The following is a 20,743-nucleotide window of genomic DNA, read 5'->3' as shown; positions in this document are numbered from 1 at the left end:
GAGTCTTCGAAGTATCACGAGATAGGTGGCTCCTCCCCTGGACTACAGTGCGCATGGGCATCGCCTCCATCCCCAGATTGTTTTTTTCCGCCATAGGGTTCGGATGTGTTTTCGGTTCCCTCCTTCGGAACCGATAGTTGTTCGATTTTACTTGAGACCAGAAGGTCTTTAGGCTGGGCGTCGGTATTGTTGCGTTCGGGTTTTCTTACTGACTCTCAGCTCCAATCTCCTACTGCCCTTCCACGTGCTTCGACGCGGACGGGCCTACACTACCTCTTTCACTATGGAGCGGACTCCATTCAAGAAGTGTCCGCTGTGTCACTCCAAATATTCGCACCTCGACGTGCACCCCGTGTGCAACACATGCTTGTCACCGGATCACCGTGAAGACACCTGCATGGCGTGTTCAAAGTTTAGGAGTAAGAAAACTTTGAAGATTCGCCGGGCTAATCGACTCCAGGCACAGTTATCGGCTTCGGCGCCCCCACCTGATGACATCTTTCAGGAATCGGTCGAGGAAGGGGACAGCGTACAAAAGTCGGACTCTGAACCCGCGTCCGAGAAAGAAACCTACGACGCGGATGAGGAAACCTGCGACGAAGTCTCCGGTGAGGTAGGGGACGACGAACTGATTTGTGCCACGATGGAGGATAGCTCTGAAGGAGAGCTTCCCCAACCGGACTCCGGGGTTGCCCCCCGTCATACGGCCCAGGTCGAGGGATCGCCTTCGGGCCTTACCCAAGATCTTTCTATGAGTCCTACGTCCCCGCCTCCGGGCCCGGTCACGGACATTTCTAACAAGAAAACGAAAGTGAAGCCAACTGGTCCCGCACCCTCGGATGCGAAACCGAAACCGAAAGTGGCGTTGGTAAAGAAGGTTCTGGAGGCGTCAACTTCCAAGACAACCAAAATGGCCGACTCGAAGAGCCACGCCAAAATGGCCGACCACAAGAGCCACGCCAAAATGGCCGAATCCAAGCCCTCTGGGTCGGCGCCGAAGGTGAAGGCATCCGACGCGGCTGCGTCGGCACCGAAAGGGGTCGCGGACCCGAAACAGGCTTCGAAGAAGCGTCACGCTGATGGTGCGCCGGGCCATGGGGCGTCGGCACCGAAGAAAAGGCCTACCGGCGACCGGACTCTCGGAGACGAAGAGTCGCTCGCGACGGTTCAGCCCTCGGCATCCCTTACAAAGAAGGTGGGAGAATCCTTGAAGCGGATCCAACAGTCCACTGTTGTTCCCAGCCAGGACACTGTAGTGCCTAGGCTCACGCCGAAGCCTGCCAAGGAACAAACGCCAATCCGTTTTACCCTTCCTCCCAAGTCGGCGCCGAAGGCCTTCGCGCCTAAGCAGAGCGGACACTCTCAGGAAGTATTGACGCTGAAAGCTGCCTTGGTGGTGTCGAAGCTTCGGCTCCAACCGCTCGCGGTGGAGGAACGTCGGGAGGTGACCATCGACGCCAACACCGGAAAATTGTCGCTCCTCAAACGAAAAATTACGTCGGAGCCGCCATTGGAACCCTTTAGGATTCCACTTAAAAACAAAAAGTACTCTGCGGACTCTTCGGCTCTGATGGAACCTCTGTCTCCACAAGCCATGGAACACTCGCCGGCCCATTCCCCAGTGCCTGGTGTGGACGAGGAGGATGATGAGTACAACTATCCTGCGTACTCGGATCCGGAAGAGGAGCAGGTGCCCTGGACAGCAGGAGGCGACATGGACGACCCGCAGTCAGGCCAGGACACTCAACTTTTCGCCGCAAAGACGTCGCCGACAGAGGACTCGGCGGCGTTTAATGCATTAATAGAGAGGGCAGCAGCGAACCATGACGTCGAACTGCACTCAGACCCTGTGGATGCGGACTTCCTAGTCGACACCTTCTCGGTAGCCGAGAAGCAAGTCAAGACGCTACCAATGCTCAAAGGGGTGCTGAAGCATGCTCAGGAAGTATTCAAGGAGCCCACCCGGGCGAGGGTGGTCAATCCTCGCATCGACAGGAAGTATAAGGCGGCGCCCACGGATCCCACGTATATTAAGGGACATTTGCCATTGGACTCCCTGGTGGTGTCCAACGCTCGGAAGAGGTAGAATTCGCAGACTACTGGTGATGCTCCTCCCCCAGACAAAGAGTCAAAGATCTTTGAGGCATCAGGCAAACGTATTGCTGCACAGGCAGCAAACATCTGGAGGATCTCTAACACTCAAGCCCTGCTTGCTCGTTATGATAGGGCCCATTATGACACATTAGAGGCCATCCTGCAACACTTTCCTGACCAATACAAGGAGGCGGGGGAGATGCTCATTCAGGAGGGTAAACTTATTACTAATGCATCCATCAAATGTGCCCTAGATGTGGCAGACACTGCCTCCAGGGCTATCAATACAAGCGTGTTACTTAGACGCCATGCCTGGCTTCGAATTTCTGGGTTCAAACCCGACATACAAACCACAATACTGGGGCAAACAGTGAATCCTGACCATCTGTTCGGCCCTGAGGTGGATGCCTCCCTAGAAAAGATGAAGAAAGACACCGAAACTGCCAAGTCTATGGGGGCTTTACAAAGTCAGCAGTTTCGGGGTGGTTCCTTTCGCCGCTCAAATTCAAGAGGCACCTCAAGAGGTCAGGCATCCCAGTCCCCGCAATACTACAAGGGTAACACCCAGTCCTCGTATAACAACAACAAGGGCAGGGGTGGCTACAGAGGCAATAATATCAAAGGCAGGGGACGTGGAAACAATGCCTCCAGGTCCACCGCCTCCAACAAGCAGTGACGCCTTGTCACTTCCCCCCGATCACACGACACCTGTCGGGGGGAGACTCCAGCAGTTCCTGCCGGCGTGGAGGTCCATCACCACGGACAGGTGGGTGAGGTCTCTTATCCAGTACGGGTACTGTCTAGAACTTACGTCCATTCCACCGGACATACCGCCAAGAAGCCGTGCTATGTCCGACGAGCACTTGACCTTGTTGCAGCAAGAAGTACTGGTCATGCTGCAAAAAGGGGCGATAGAGCTCGTTCCATTGCAAGAACGGGGAACAGGGGTTTACTCCCTGTATTTTCTGATCCCCAAAAAGGACGGATCGCTCAGGCCGATCCTGGACCTCAGGCCCCTGAACTGGTACATCAACTCGGAGCACTTTCATATGCTCACGTTGCAGCAGGTGCTTCCCCTGCTTCAACGGGGGGACTTCCTAGCAACGCTGGATCTGAAGGATGCCTATTTCCATATTCCCCTGCATCCTTCACACAGAAAGTACCTCAGATTCAAGATCTTAGACCAGCATTACCAGTTCAGGGTCCTGCCGTTCGGGGTCACCACGGCACCAAGAGTCTTCACCAAATGCCTAGCGACTGTGGCAGCGCATCTCCGTCGCCAGCACGTCCATGTCTTTCCATACCTAGACGACTGGCTTATTCAGGCAAAGACGGAACAGCAGTGCGTAGATCACGTGTCACGCACCATTCACCTCCTGCACGATCTGGGATTCTCTCTGAACTACCCAAAGTCCCATCTCCAGCCCGCCCACGTGCGACAGTATCTGGGCGCGACAATCGACACTCTGGCAGCCACTGCGCAGCCGAGTTCGGTGAGAATCGCCAGTATCCAGGCGCTGATCCAACGATTCAGACCCCAGACCTCGCTTCCAGCGAAGGTGTTCATGCAGTTGATAGGCATGATGGCCTCCTGCATTTCCATTGTCCCGCACGCGAGACTACATATGCGTCCGCTTCAGGAGTGCCTGGCACGTCAGTGGACTCAGGCTCATGGGCAACTGACAGACCTAGTGTTGGTGAGCGGTCGGGCGTACAACTCTCTGCATTGGTGGAATCCACTGAACCTTTGCAAGGGCCGACCATTCCAAGAGCCTGTTCCACAGATCATCCTGACAACGGACGCTTCTCTCCAGGGATGGGGAGCGCATGTACTCCATTACACGGTGCAGGGACTATGGACTCTTCAGCAAAGGAAGATGCACATCAATGTGTTGGAACTGATGGCAATCTTCATGGCCTTAAAGGCGTTCAAAGTACATCTGTGCAACAAGGTCGTGTTGATCCGGACGGACAACATGACGGCCATGTACTACATCCAGAAGCAGGGGGGAACACACTCTCCACAGCTGTCTCATCTGGCTCAGAGCATGTGGAAGTGGGCCATTCAGAGGAACATCTTCCTCATGGCAGAACATCTCCCAGGCAAAGACAACCAGATGGCGGATCTGCTCAGCAGACACAGCCATCAGATGCACGAGTGGGAGTTACATCCATCAGTACTCCAACCGTACTTCCAAAGGTGGGGTCATCCAGAGATAGACCTGTTCGCCACAAAGGAGAACGCAAAATGCCAAAGCTTCGCCGCCAGGTTCCCACACCCCCAATCACAGGGCAATGCGATGTGGATGAACTGGTCAGGCAGATTTGCGTACGCTTTTCCCCCAGCACCTCTGATACCGCTGGTGGCACGCAAGCTCAGGCAACACTCGATGACGCTCATCCTGGTTGCTCCAACGTGGGCTCGCCAACCATGGTACACCACGTTTCTGGAACTCTCCGTGGTACCGCATCAAAGGCTTCATCTCACTCCCAGCCTTTTGACGCAGAGCCATGGCGACATTCAGCACCCAGATCCGCAACAGCTCAACCTGGCGATCTGGCTCCTGAAGTCCTAGAGTTTGGCTACCTCAATCTTCCTTCCGATTGCATGGACATCATTCGGGAGGCGAGAAAGCCCACTACTAGAGCTTGTTATGCGGCTAAATGGAAGAGGTTTGTCGTCTACTGCGTGGAGCACAACATTGACCCGCTAGACGCTTCCATTCAAAACATCATATGTTACCTCTTTCACCTGTATCGGTGTGATCTAGCTTACTCTTCCATCCGCATTCACCTGTCGGCTATGGCAGCATACCTCCAGAATAGGCAACACCTGTCACTCTTTAAGGTCCCTGCTATCAAGGCTTTTCTGGAAGGACTCAAAAGAGTCATTCCACCAAGGACTCCACCAGCTCCGGAATGGAACCTCAATGTGGTTCTTACAAGGCTGATGGGTCCTCCCTTTGAGCCACTACACTCTTGCGAGCTGCAGTTTCTGACCTGGAAGGTGGCGTTCTTGGTAGCAATCACATCGCTACGGAGGGTTAGCGAACTGCAGGCGCTCACCATCCAAGAACCCTTCTTCCAGGTCCATGCCAACAGGGTGGTGCTCCGCACTAACCCTAAGTTCTTACCCAAGGTGGTCTCGCAGTTTCACATAAACCAAACTATTGAATTGCCGGTGTTCTTCCAAAACCCGGAGACGCTGGCGGAGCGGATGCTCCACACCCTTGATGTGAAGAGAGCCTTGATGTATTATGTGGACAGGACAAAAGATTTCCGCAAAACCAAACAACTTTTTGTTGCTTTTGCCACACAACACAAGGGTAATGCAATCTCCAAAGCAGGGATAGCTAGATGGATAGTAAAGTGCATTCAGATCTGCTACGCTAAAGCAAAGCGCACTCTCACTATACCACCGAGGGCCCACTCCACTAGGAAGTTGGGGGCCTCTATGGCGTTCTTAGGTAACATTCCCTTAGAAGACATATGTAGAGCAGCCACATGGTCTACCACTCATACTTTCACCAAGCACTACTGTGTAGACGTGCATTCAAAACAACAGGCAGCTGTTGGTCAGGCTGTTCTAAAAACACTTTTTCAGACTGCTGCAGCTGGCACGGGCGGCCGCCGCTAATGGAGGGACTGCTATGTATTCTATGCACAGATATGAATTCAGCAGCCCACATGCCTCGAACTGCAAATGCTACTTACCAGTATGCATCTGTTCTTGGCATGTAGGGCTGCTGACATTCATATCGCCCACCCTCCTCCCCGGCGCCTGTAGCAGCTGCAGTATGTATTCATATACAAACATATGCTCATAGCATGGTCATCACTCACTTCTTCACTCCATCTCTGCCTATGGCTAAAAACAATCTGGGGATGGAGGCGATGCCCATGCGCACTGTAGTCCAGGGGAGGAGCCACCTATCTCGTGATACTTCGAAGACTCTTCCAGGACAACAATGTGCAATCATCCGGACCCAACACTAGGTGGCGGACTATGCACAGATATGAATGTCAGCAGCCCTACATGCCAAGAACAGATGCATACTGGTAAGTAGCATTTGCATTGCCTCTCCTTGGGGATTTTTCAAGCCTCTTCTCTTCTTTCTTTTTTTTTGTTTAAAAATTCTATTTATTGTTGCATCAGAAGGATCAGACATGCAAAGGATCAGCACACGGTAGAGCGTCAACATTCCGCTCTAGCCGACAGCCACGCAACTTTTCTGATGTTGTTAGACATATTACCCCTCAATAGAACTCTTGCTTTTGAAACAGCCATAGAAAAAGAAAACAATAAACCAGAAACGTCCCGTAAAACAGCAGGTCTCTACCCTCTCCCTCCCATCGCCCCCTTCCCGGTCTCCACTCCCCCCGCTCAAGTGTTCCTGTCAGTCCCTAGCATAGGAACTGGGCAGTACGGTATACAGTTATCAAGCATGCAATCCCGGCGTCTAGTCTATCCTGACTAGGGTTCCATAGGCTCACGTTACCAGTTCACAATGTCTCATTCTAGTCCGTGATATTGCCTCCACTTGGCCCACACCCTCCGGAACTTTTTGGGGCATCCCCTGGCTTTGTAAGTCACTCTCTCCGCCGCCATGTACAGATCCAGTCCACGCCTCCATTCCTCCAAGTCTGGTTTTTCAGGCGCCCCCCAGCGCCGTGCGATATCTCGTTTTGCCACTACTAGTGCTAATACCAGAAAGATGATCAAGGGGCGGGGTAGGTCTACTTCTGTGGTCGTGCCCAACAGTGCCAATTTAGGGTCCCGTGGAAGGTCCGCCCCCAGTACCTCCCCTAGTTCCAGGAACACACCCTCCCAGTATTCTTGGATAACTGTACAACCCCAGATTATGTGGAAGAAATCCGCACTCTGCTGGCGGCATCTATGGCATGTCGTGTCAGGGACTCTGCCCATCCTAAAGAGCCTCACCCTGTCAAAGTATGATCTGTGCAGCACCTTAAATTGAATGAGACGGAGCCTCGACTTGATTGCCACCTCCCGGGGATGCATGAGGGCGAGCTCCCAGTCTCGATCCTCCATGTCACCCACATCTGCCTCCCATTTAACTCGTAGCCCCTGCAGATCCCCTAGCATGTTGTTGGTCAAGGTTTTATATGTGAGGAACACCGCCCCCCTCCCTATCTGTTCCTGCAGCAGCCTACCCTCTAATGGAGCATATTCTGGAAGGTCCGAGAGTGTAATGTTTTGTGCCCTCCATGCGTGTTTCAGTTGAACGTATTTGTAATATTGGGTGTTGAGCAGGCCAAATTCGTCCTGGAGTGCTTGGAATGTTTTCAGGTCTCCCCTTGCTATCACGTCCCCCACTGTGGAGATGCCAATGTCGTCCCACCTTCTAAAGCCTTTCAGTTTATGGAGCTCTCCCAACCATTTGCAGCACCAGAGGGGTGTCTGTCTAGTGGGCCTTTTTTCCCAGCCCATTCGTTTGGATGCCCTATTCCAAGCCGTTAACGTAATCCTGGTGGCAGGGAGGAACTGCTTTCCCACCGTTTCCCCATACAGATAGTGTAGTATAGTTTTACTCGACCATTTCGACCTTTCCAAGGCGTTCTTCTCTTCTTTCTTGCTTTTATACTTTGCTGTGTTAGGCTTGGTGAAATCATGTGTTGCTCGGCCTAAGTGTCTTAGTGAGTTTTTGATGGATGTCTTGTGGAACAAGCAATATTGTATGTCAAACTTTATAGTCATCTCCCCAGATTGACTGACACTGCTGAGTGACATAGCAAAGGTGTTGTGCTTTTGGAAGAATTCTTCACAATCCTTATTCAGTCTAAGTATTAAAAGGACACACAGGTTGGATGTTGCTCCTCAATGAACAAAGGTTTCCGATGGATACTTCTAACCGCAGAGTCCTCATCTATAGGATGTTCTCCATGTGCTAGATTGGATACTTGCATTTTCACAGGAATGCTCCCGCACTCCAAATAGGTGGCGCTGGCAAGCTCCCCGCTGGCTTCATTTTATCCTGGAAGTTATGATATAAGCATCACCCTCGCGTCGACGTCCGTTCTATATTTTTCTGTGCCTTTGTATGTAGTCTTCAGTGGTGACATTGTTCCCTTGCACACAGGGAAAGATTTTATGACGTATTCGTCAACCAGAGTACCAACTCTCATTTCTTCGTCTGATGGTTGATGAATACTTCGTAAAATCTTTGCAAGTGTGCAAGGGAATGATGCCCCCAATGATGACTACAGGGTTCAAACCGTGGGATGAAACAGATGTCGGTAACAGAACCGTACATTTTTTACCACTGGTGTTTGGGTTCTGAGCATGACTCCAAAACTTGCAAATGATGTGTTATACATCCGAAGGAGATACAGGAGTGTGAAGCAAAACTGTATGCACAAACACTGAAATAAGTCACAGACCTTTTGTAAGTCTGTCTCCCTTTCCAAGTTAAGGGTGCAAATGTGTTCCCGCTCTCGAGCCTCACCTGCGGCAGTTCTCTTCACGGTCAAAGTCATATCTAATAAGGAGTCAAAGCAGGACTCACCCCATCCCACCACTCTTCATCATAAGTGAAGTAATGAGTGTTGGGGTGGTCATCAATCCCTGTTCCTGATCACAGAGCCGATTCCACAACTGATCCCATTGTGCCCTGGCTTTGCCAGGCCATTGGCAACTGCCCTGCAGGTTGAGGCCCTTAAAGAGGCCATGCTCTGTATTTTTGACACTCCTCTGTTCCCTCTGGCATGCCTTTAGGCCCCAAGGATCCACAGGGGCCTTCAGTTAGGTTACTGCTGGTGGATTCATCCTCTGTGCCTCTAGACCCCACTTTGAGTTCCACACGGGCTCCAGTGCTGATTACTATTCCGGCTCCAAGCCATTCTTCACAGATGCTAATCCTGACGTCACCAGCACTGAAGGTCGAGCCTCTGCTGATCTCGGTGTCTAACCTCAATTCGAATCGGCTTTGACCCTGACCGCTGTTGCACTTTGTGGGTCCCTTTCTCACTTTGCCTCTTCATTCAAGCTAGCCTGGCTGATGAGGGGTGTTAACCAGAAACCGTTCCCAGGATGCATCTTTTCCGGTGCAGGGAAGACCTGGCTTGGCAGTTCAGGCAAAGTGCTTTTTCGACGAGTAGCACGCTACTCCGTAACCAAAAACGGATTAGTGGTGAATTAGTCTAGGAATTATGAAATTAAAGTTTGAGCAGTGGATATGTTAGTTTGTTATTTGAATGTAAAAGGATATTGGAGGAATGGAAGAGGAAAGAGTTTGCATTTATAAAGCGCTTGCTACCCCTTATGAGCTATTACTGTTTTTGTCCTTGGTCTATCAAGGTCTTGCAGTGGGAACTCTTAAAGTTTATTTGTTAACGCCGTCAGGCTTTTTGTGTTTGCCAGACCAGCCATCCTTTTTTAAAATCACATGTGATGCATTTTATTAAAGATTTGACATGTTCCCTCCCAAACCGTTTGTAATGCCACAGCGGGATCTTAATTTTGTCCTGACTTTCCCTATGTATCCCCATTGAAACTCATACACAGCAGCTTGCTGCGTTTTCTGACTCTAAAAACAGTCTGTTCGAGGCATGTGAGCTGCAGATTGCACACTATGCAAAGATTGCCAACTAGTGTTGGGCCCGGATGTGGCAGTTTGTTTTGTAGAAAAGTCTTTGGAAGTCACAGGATAGGTGACTCCTCCTTCTGATGATACAGCGCATGGTCATCAGCTCCATCCCCAGATTGTTTTTTCCCGTCACCGGGCTCGGATGTGTTTCCAGCGCTCCGTGTTGAAACCGAATTCCTTCGGCGCGCAATCCTCACCAAACTACAAAACTTAGTTTTGAACGCTTCTCCACTCGACGCTACTCTTAAACGACGAATACTTCGATTCCGGTCGTCGTCGACGCCCTTCGGCCCTAACTAGGCCTCAACTCCAGCTCATGGAAAGGAAGCCATTCAAAACGTGTCCTCCATGTGGGTCGAAGTTTCCCCACACCGACCTTCACGAGGTGTGTAACCTCTGCCTTTCTCCGGAGCACGAGGCAAGGGACTGTTCAGCTTGTGCCTCTTTCTGCTCCAAAAAGACTATCCGGGACCGAAGAGCGAGAAGAACAATGGCTCGATCTTCATCCTCCATTCTGGATGACATCTTCGAGGAAGGAGTCAACGTCCCAGAACATCAGGACGTCGACAGCGGTTCCGAACATGAAGAAGATTCGGATGTCGAGAACGTCACTCCAGCGCAACGGGTCGTAATTAAGACCGTCGACCCCGACCCTTCCTCGACACACCCAAAGAAGGCCCAGGTTACACCCTCTCCCTCGGGTGCACACCGACACTCTGCTTCTACTGTCCCACCTTCGGGCCCCGCTAAGAAGCCAATGAAGCCTTCGGCCGACTCTGGCTCGAGTCAGCCTTCCCATGGTACCGGCGCCAAATTACCGGCACCGAAAAATACATCGACACCGGCTACGCCAACGCCTAAACAATCGGCGCCCAAAGCCACAACTCCTTCGGCACCGAAACTGAGGTCGGAACCAAGCAAACCTTCAGATTCCAAAAAACAGCCGGAATCAAAAAAAGCATCGGATCCAAAGAAACAACCGGTTCCAAAAAGAGTACCCGACCCGAAAAAAACCTTCAGAACCGAAAAAACATTCGGAGCCGAGAAAAAGTCCTGCTTCCTGGACAAAAGACATTGTCCAAAAACCAAAGCAAGCCGCTTCGGTGCCGAAACCTTCCACAGCACCAAAAGACCGGCCTCCGGAAGAGGACTTATATTTTCCGGACCCTGCCCAAAAGACTCTGGCTAAGGACCCACAAACTGGGCAGTTGATTTTGGCCTCAAAGAAGCGACCACTGGGCAAGCCAGCTATAGCTACGCTTGCAAAGAAGGACATGGCTACCTCGCCTTTAAGGCCGCCTTCCCCTTTTCCTCCACCTATGCCATGACCACACTCTCCCATACCACAGCATTCCCCTACACCCTCTCATACAGATGATAATTCTGATGATATTGGGGGTAACATGCCTGATCCAGACACACCTACAGGATCACCTGACCCATGGGTTGATTACACCACCCCAGATGTCCCAAATGTCCCTCAGGATGACTTATACCCCTCACGGCCTTCCCCACCTGAAGACACTATAGGGTTTAACGAACTAATACACAGGGCTGCACAATATCACGGGTTAGACATGCATACAGACCCTGTAGTCGAGGACTTCCTGATGGATACCTTTTGATAACGCACAACGGTCAGCATCCATCTTACCAATGATCAAAGAAGTAATTAAACACGCTGCTGAAGTCTTTAAAGACCCAGTCAGAACTAGAATCATTAATCCTCGTATGGAGAAGAAATATAAAGCTGCCCCTTCAGACCCAGAATATATTAAGGGGCCAGTACCACTAGACTCACTCTTAGTTTCCAACGCACCCAAGAGAGCTAACTCGCAAACATCAGGTGATGCTGCCCCACCAGATAAGGAGTCTGAGTTACTAGACACATAAGGGAAAAGAACTACATCTCAAGCGGCAAACATCTGGCGTATCGCCAACACACAAGCATTGCTAGCCAGATATGACAGAGCACACTATGACGAAATAGAGTCAATAATGAAACACCTGCCTGATGAGTACAGCTGGGATAGGGCACAATAACTCATCCAAGAGGGTAAAAACATTACAAATACCTCCATCTGATGTTCCCTCGACATATGATACTGCGTCTAGAGCAGTGTAATGGCCGGATTTTCCGCTTAGATGGGATCAGTCCCTAGGGGCCCCTATAACCCAGCCAGAACGTACTCACCTCCCTCTTTAGAACGTATTCACAATGGATATAGGTATATGTATATGTATGTACAAGTCGTACCTAAGGATGGGGAAATAGCAATAAACATGCATAGGTTTTCTACTATATCTTATTCACATCAGTTAGTCTCGCTGCCACTCCGACCCAGACTGATCTACCCCAGGGCAGATATGACACACAATCCGGTGCGTCTACACATGGGCCTGCAGAACCCAATGCTCTCTTTTCCAAACGGTTTACAATCCGGCAAACCTACACGCTGGTAATCCCCCCCGGCGCTCTCACTTACACAAGCCACAATCCTGTGGGTATACGCGCTGGTAATCCACCCCAACGCTCTCACTAACGCCGCATGTCAACGACGACCACATTCCTATGAGCACCTATCGGGACAAGTTCTCCTTTGTCTACTTGGGATAAAACTATAATAATAGAATTTAGTACGGTTTCCGAATAGTATAATGTGCCTACTATCCTTGGCATCGAAGGTCCACTTTACTCCCTATTTATGTGATCACCACTTACCTGATTGGGGTTACTCATCCATTCATATAAACAACAACCACCTAGAAGCACCGTTTACCAAGATTGAACAAGAATACACGGCACATATCAGTTTACTAGAAACTAGGGTATTTATTGTCAATAACATATAACACAATACTATGCAACACGAATTATGTAAAGGAAAGGAAAAGGTAAGGATTAGAATGCGCGCTTATTATGAAGAGGGCGGATATCACCTTGTTAACGTGAAGTCGGGACTCGGCAGTCATCTAGGTTCCCTTCTCGTCTCTGTGTCCTGGCTCGTCTCGCAGTCACACCCCAGCCGTCACAAGTACACGTCTGCACCGCTAGGCTCAACCTCGTCTGCTTCCCTCCAGGCCACTGGAACCTTGCTGGTTATTAGCTACCGTCTCTCTCTCTCTCTCTGTTTCAGTGCGCTCCGCGCTAATTCTCCTTCAGTCTTTCTCAGAGAGTTTCGGTCTTAAATCTTTCTCGGACTTCAAAGATGGCGACTGTCCGCCATGAAATAATTAATGGCAGAGATGCTAACGGCTAGATGCCGCCTACGAACTGACTGTCGACTAACTAACACCTTCGCTAATATCAAAGCCTGTTCCTTCATGGAAAGCTACGGCCAGCAACCTGCCGCCCACCAAATTCTTGTACCTCCCCGTACCAAGGACACGTTCCCAGCCGGCCGGCCTGAAGTTGTGTCTTCGGAGTGGAGAAAAATACATTCCTTCGATAAGGGCCAGCCTGAGCCGGTTCTCTCCAAGCGAACAACAGCTTGAAACTAAAACATTACACTTCACCTAGAAGGCCTCTCGAGCTACCAGGCAGAGGGCAAGATGGAGTCTGTCTCGTTTAAGGCCTACAGGGCCCGCAATATGCATAACTCCATGGAAAATATCCTTACACCTTAGCAAATAGGCAAATCATGATTAATACTTATGTATCTATCCCCTAACTTGAATTCATAAGCCCTACTCTAAAGAAAGGGACACGAAAATACTCTACTATATAAAAGGCAGGGATCCTATCTATAGTCCTAATCCCTATGCTATAAGGGTGATAGGCTGGAGTCACTCTCCATCATTCTCCCTCTTAAAGGAGCCAGAAAAAAGTCAGCCATTACAAGCAGTTAACACCAGCGTCTTGCTACGCAGACATGCCTGGCTACGTATATCCGGATTCAAACGTGAGGTACAAAATGCCATTCTAAATCAACCTTCCGATGTGAAACACCTATTTGGACCCAATGTGGATGTATCTCTTGAAAAAATGAAAAAAGATACAGACGCCGCCAAATCTATGGGAGCCCTGCAGTCGCAGGCTCCCAGGCGTTCATTTAGTCGCTCATCCTATAGAGGTGCCACCAGAGGATATTCCTCAGACACAGCCTCAGCCTCATACAAAGCCCTCACACAATCCACTTACGGCAAGGGCTACCAAAGGGGCGGGTACAGGGGTAACAATAACAAGGGCAGAGGTAAAAATAACAATTCCCGCTCTGCCTCCACCCCTGCCCATTGACTCCCTTCCCTTTCCCCCGCCCCACTCCACTCCTGTCGGGGGAAGACTCCAACAGTACCTGCCAGCCTGGGAAAACATCACATCAGACAGGTGGGTGTTACAAATTATTCAATCATGTTACTGTCTAGAGCTACAATCTACCCCCCCCCCAAACATACTACCCAGGCAGCGTCCAATGTCACAGGAACATTTAACATTGCTCAGACAAGAGGTAATATCCCTCCTGCAGAAAAATGCAATAGAGATAGTTCCAAAGCACCAAGAAAACAAAGGAGTATACTCACTGTATTTCCTAATACCAAAAAAGGACAGATCTCTAAGACCCATCCTAGACCTCAGACCTCTAAACATTTACATTCAGTTGGACCATTTCCATATGGTCACACTCCAACAGGTCCTTCCACTACTGAGATTAAACGACTTCCTTGCCACTCTAGATCTCAAGGACGCCTACTTCCATATTCCCATCCACGCAGCGCACAGAAAATATCTCAGATTTGTGCTAGACGGGCAGCACTACCAGCTCAAAGTGCTCCCATTCAGAGTCACAACAGCGCCAATGGTGTTTACCAAATGCCTAGCAGTGGTAGCAGCAGACTTAAGAAGACAACACATTCATGTCTTCCCATATCTGGACGACTTGCTCATAAAAGCCAGCACATACAGCCAGTGTGTACAACACACTCACGCTACCATTCAACTGCTTCACGACTTGGGATTCACAGTAAATCACACCAAGTCGCATCTACAACCCTCACATATACAACAGTATCTTGGCGCTACAATAAACACCCAGTTAACACTAGCCTATTCCTCTCCAGCAAGGATAACAAGTGTACAGACTCTTCTAACAAAATTCAAGCCGCAACACTCCCTTCCAGCTTGAGTGTTCATGCAGCTCATAGGAATGATGGCATCTTGCATATTCATAGTTGCTCACGCGAGATTGCAAATGCGTCCACTTCAAGAGTGCCTAGCACGACAATGGAACCAGACTCAAGGTCAACTAACAGAGCTAGTGTTGGTGGACGGTCGGACTCCTCGTTCTCTGCAATGGTGGAACACCAAAAATCTTTCCAAAGGGCGACCGTTTCTAGAGCCAGTTCCTCAAGTAGTCTTAACAGCGGACGCATCGCTCTCCGGCTGGGGAGCTCACCTCCTGCATCACACCACGCAAGGCAGGTGGACACCGCAACAAAAGCTACTCCACATCAACCACCTAGAGTTACTAGCTGTGTTTCTAGCCCTAAAAGCTTTTCAAACTCAAGTGTCAGGCAAAGCTGTCCTAGTCCGCACAGACAATATGACAGCTATGTACTACATAAACAAACCGGTAGGGACACACTCTCTCGCAGCTCTCTCAGTTAGCACAGCAGATCTAGAGATGGGCTATACCACTAAAGATCTTCCTATTAGCCCAACACGTCCCAGGAGTACAAAACACCATGGCAGATCTGGTAAGTCAACAAACTCCGCAAATCCACGAATGGGAACTTCATCCACAAGTTCTTCATCCGTTCTTTCAAATGTGGGGACAACCTCAAATAGACCTCTTTGCCACCCTCAAACGCAAAATGCCAAAACTTTGCCGCCAGATACCCACACCCATTGTCCAAAGGCAATGCGATATGGATGAACTGGTCAAAACTATTTGCGTACGTTTTTACTGCTCTTCCACTAATTCCATTAGTGGTGCACAAACTACAGCAACATTCCCTAACGCTCATCCTGATCGCTCCAACTTGGGCCAGACATCCGTGGTACACCACACTGTTGCAATTGTCTGTAGTACCACACCAAAAACTAAACCTATCTCCACGCCTATTAACGCAGAACCGTGGAGAGATCAGGTACCCGGACCCAGCTCAGGTCAACGTAGCGATCTGGCTCCTGAGGTCATAGTTTGGTTACCTCAACCTTCCCCCAGACTGTATGAACGTTATCAAAGAAGCTAGACGCCCCACCACTAGAGCATGTTACGCTGCTAAGTGGAAAAGGTTTGTCATATACTGCCAAAACAACCAAATTGATCCTCTAGATGTGTCTACTCAACACATCATTGGATGTTTACTGCATCTTCAAAAGTGTAACTTAGCCTACACGTCTATCAGGTTACACCTTGCAGCTTTTGCAGCATACTTGCAAAATAGACCACATCTATCTCTTTTTAGAGTGCCAGCTATTAAAGCGTTCATGGAAGGACTCAAAAGAATAATTCCTCCCAGAACACCACCCGCACCAGTGTGGAATCTAAATGTAGTTCTCACAAGGTTAATGGGACCTCCCTTCGAACCATTACATAAATGCGAATTGCAATTTCTAACCTGGAAAGTAGCTTTCCTAGTAGCCTTACGTCTCTCAGAAGGGTTAGTGAACTACAATCATTTACCATTCAGGAACCCTTTCTGCAAATGCATCATAACAGAGTGGTTCTTCGCACTAATCCAAAAGTCATTTCCCCTTTTCATCTAAATCAATCTGTTGAACTGCCAGTGTTTTTCTCGCAGCCTCAGTCGCAGAAAGAGCTCTACACACTTTAGATGTCAAGAGAGCATTACTGTACTACATTGAAAGAATACAACCCTTTCGTAAGACAAAACAACTTTTTGTTTCTTTCTCACCCCCACATAAAGGCAATCCCATTTCAAAGTCGGGGATCGCTAGGTGGATTGTTAAATGCATACAAATATGCTATCAAAAAGCTAAACGCACATTAACAATCCCGCAAAAAAGCCCATTCTACCAGGAAAATAGGGGCTTCAATGGCATTCTTAGGGAACATTCCCCTAGATGACATATGCAAAGCAGCCACATGGGCTACACCGCACACATTCACAAAACATTACTGTGTAGATGTGCAAACTAAACAGCAAGCCACTGTGGGCCAGGCTGTACTAAAAACTCTGTTTCAAACCACTGCAACAGATACGGGTGGTCGCCGCTAAGTGTGGGAACTGCTATGTAATCTATGCATAGTGTGCAATCTGCAGCTCATATGCCTCGAACGGAAATTGCTACTTACCAGTATTCATCTGTTCTTGGCATGTAGAGCTGCAGAGTTGCACACGCCCACCCGCCTCCCCGGCTACCTTTATCTGTTGCAGTATTATCTTAATTAGATACATATCACATGGACATCACTATCTCTTATACAGCTCCATCACTTCCCTAATGGCGAAAAACAATCTGGGGATGGAGCCGATGACCATGCGCAGTATCATCCAAAGGAGGAGTCACCTATCCTGTGACTTCCAAAGACTTTTCTACAGAATAAACTGCAAACATCCGGGCCCAACACTAGGTGGCAATCTATGCATAGTGTGCAACTCTGCAGCTCTACATGCCAAGAACAGATGCATACTGGTAAGTAGCATTTTCTTTCTCATTCGTTCACATGACTGAGCTCCAGGCTCTATCTCTAGAGCCACCCTACAGCATCTATGTCCTAGACAAGCTGGTGTTGAAGATCAGGGCAGTCTTTTTTGAAAATGTTTTTATTGGTATAACAATCATCGGAAAGACAAGCCGCATGTATAGCTTTCAAGGTCACATTAAATATAAAGCATTCTAAACATAAATTCTCATCTTCCCCTTTCCCTCCCCCGGCAATCAAAATGTGATCTAAAAAACACTCCACCCACCCCGCCTTTTCAATCATCCAACGAGGGCAGTTCTATGGCTCCCCATTTCTGCGCCACGTTCCGTTTGGCTACCATGAGACCTAGCGTCGCCCATGTTTGTCCCAGGGCAGTTTTTTTGACGAAAGTCGTGATTCCGTTTCACATTGGGCAATCTTGTCACCCTCTCATCGTTCTTTGCTCCATGTCATCAGCTGAAAGAAAAGAGACTCCATTGAGGGGATCCCAGGAGATCTTTGTTTTTATATTGATAGCTCAAAAGACCATCTGGAGGACAATCAACTTTTTGTAGGATTCTCCAGAGAAAAGGAAGGCACTGCAGTGCAGAAAAGGACTGTCACAGTGAAAAATCTTCTGCATTAAGGCCTGCTCTTCACTGGCCAAGAAGTGGTCTCAGAAGGACTTGGGGCTCATTCTGCCTGGGCTAAGGCTGCTACCGTGGCGTTGGCATGTTGAGTGTCTATTCTTGACCTTTGTCCGACCGCAACCTGGGCTTTGCTTTCAGAGAGTGGGTGAATAGGATGTCGGAAGGCTGTAGTTAATTGTAAAGTGTCATATAAAAATACAAGTATGATTGGATAATGGCAGGTCACACATCAGGCTTGAAATAAAACTCTCCCAGACCCAATACAACCCCACCCTTCAGGTTTCCTTTTCACTGCAATTACGTAACTTTGTGATAAGTGTTTTCTCTGTCCAGGTGATCCTATGTGTGTCAGTGGGGTATGTTGAGATTGATAATCTCATTTTTTCTGTCTCTCTTTTCATGTTTGACACATTCTTTTTACTCTCTCCACAGATCTACATGCACTTACGTTCTTACACCTGCCCCAATGAACAGCGATATATTGTGCGCATCCTCTTCATTGTGCCCATCTATGCCTTTGACTCCTGGCTAAGTCTACTCTTTTTTACCAATGACCAGTACTACGTCTACTTTGACACTGTTCGGGACTGCTATGAGGGTGAGTGTATTAATCTTTGGGAGATGTCTACATTAACTGGGAAGGAGTGTCGCATGGGTTCTGTGTGTTCCTCTTCACTGGCTTAGCAAATGTTCAAGTAAAGCGCACACTGAAATGGCTTGTAATCCATTTGGAAGAATCATTTGTGTGGCTATTTGTTGTGAGACATGCAGATAGAAGTACTGTGCCCTGTCATCTCCACAGCAGTGTGATTGTTAAACCAGTGAACATCAAACCTACTTGGAAGAAAACAATGAGATCAGATTCCCTGCTCCTGCATTCGATCTCTCAGGTTTAAAGGCCGATATGAATGTCCACTTTGCGGTTGTGTTGCCAGTTCTTTGGGAAATGGAACAAGGGATAACATGTGTAGCTACACAACGATTGACCGTTCAGAAGGAAAGAGGTTTAATTTATATGGATTGAGCAAGGGGTCTCCACGTTGGTATGGCAGATTGTCTGAAAAATGTGTGGGGCATTTTTTGAGGATGTTAATCGTGATGCTTGTGGGGCACTGTGATTAGGCATCAGGGCTCTGAGTATAGGCACTTAAAGTATACTGTGTGATCTTTCTGTAAGACTAAAACAAATGAACATAAGCTGTTTACACTGTGCCTTTTAAGTCTGTCTGTGACAGCACATGTGCAGTCGCTTGCAAGACATTTTCTTAGCTTGCAGTTGGCTTAGGCCACCCTATTGTTTACCATTGGTGGACTTCACTGTCACATTTATTTGTTTGCATATTTTTGATCAGCATATGCTGGTTGAACATCCTTTTCTTCTGTTTGACCCTCCCTCAGGGCATGGCAGAAGTACTTGTGTCCTTCCACTGCTCGCGTTTCGGTAGCTACAAATTATTTTATTTTTTGGGTGAACCACTCAGTGGGAGTGCATTCGTTTGCAAACTGTTTCCTTCATGTGGTCCTATCACCCTCCACACTCTGTGCTGCAGTTTATCATCTCATGAGGTGCCTTTCTAAGTGTTGTTGCTGTCACCTAAGGGATACTGATGGCTGTTAGTCTGCCTGCAGTTATGGGCCTGAGTCTTAGACAGTGGCCAATAGTTGGGATCCTAACAGCTGTTATTTCCTTGACGTAAGGGCAGGAAGACTGTTGATCCCCTTCCTTTTCCTTAGCTGGATTTTTCCTCATGAGTTTGCTTTCCTTATTGTGCTGTGCAGCTCTAAGCCTCACACTTCCTTTTTTCACATAACCGTAATGTAAGCCTAAACGCCCAATAGAAAAAATAAACTTATATGTTGTTTTTTTTCTTTATAATGGTTGTTTGGGCCTACCTTTTTCTTTAATGAATGGAAGAGGAAAGTTGAGATGGTGAATTATGATAAAATATAGCAGGAGCTCCGCAGCTGCGACAGGAGAGTTTTGCAGTTTGTCTCCTCGCTGAGCCTGAAATGTCAAGTGGGAGGAATGGGTAGAGTCAGGAGGACATACCACAAGCATAGGGAGCTTGCACCACCAAATGCTATGGTAGGTGACTTTATGTATGGTTGTAATTCAGAAACTGAAACTGATTGGCTGGTCAGTTCCAAAAGTTACCATCAGGATTCTAGTGCCAAATATTGTTAGAGGATATCCATGGACTGCCTTTTGAAGGTGCCCATTTCACCCTACAATTCTGCAACTTATCCACTGTTGATATTATGGTGGTTCTGCGGGATGACCTCATAAAGATGCTCATAGACTTTGTTTTTATCTCAAGGTGGTGCTCATTGTTTTCAATCGAGGTACTACCTTTATCTCTTCTCACCACCGTCTTAACCCCTTACAACTAGTCTTAAATATCTTCCTTCAACTAAATCCACTTTTTCTCATATTGGCAACGTTATGTTCTTTCTTTACGTATGTCCTGTATACTCTCCCTTTGTTCCATAGGAAGTGTTTGACAGGGCAGATCACCTTGCATTGCTTCCTTCCCTTAATGCCATTGGTATCAAGGACCTTTCTCTAATATTGCTTTCTATTAGATGGCTGCTTCTCAGTGGCTTTTTCTCAGTAGCTTCAGGCTTCAAGTGCTCTGTAGTAAGGTAGATCCTGACTATGGTTGCCCCCAACTTTTTGCCCTGTGTTTTAGCTGGTTTCTGAAATAGTTGGCCTGGGACCCTGCCAATCAGGACCCCAGGCCTACTGCTCTCTATGTTAAATGGATTCCATGTACCTTCGGTGCATTAACCAATTGGTACT

The 20,743-nt window shown here is 48.5% G+C and overlaps 1 protein-coding gene across 4 annotated transcripts in view; it reads left to right on the top strand.

The window, feature by feature from the left end:
- Nucleotides 1–20,743, top strand: part of TMEM184B (transmembrane protein 184B) — a 376,027-nt gene that overhangs the window by 185,177 nt on the left and 170,107 nt on the right. For all 4 annotated transcript variants that reach the window (XM_086963308.1, XM_086963312.1, XM_086963295.1 and 1 more), the window contains exon 3: nt 18,376–18,541. In XM_086963308.1, the coding sequence (XP_086819434.1) occupies nt 18,376–18,541 (166 nt within the window). The remainder of the gene's footprint in view (nt 1–18,375; nt 18,542–20,743) is intronic.

This window comes from Lissotriton vulgaris, chromosome 1_1 (assembly GCF_964263255.1).
Source record: "Lissotriton vulgaris chromosome 1_1, aLisVul1.2, whole genome shotgun sequence".
NCBI classification, from domain to species: Eukaryota; Metazoa; Chordata; class Amphibia; order Caudata; family Salamandridae; genus Lissotriton; species Lissotriton vulgaris.
The sequence above is the reverse complement of the archived record's forward strand: the minus strand, read 5'-3'. Positions and strand labels throughout refer to the sequence as shown.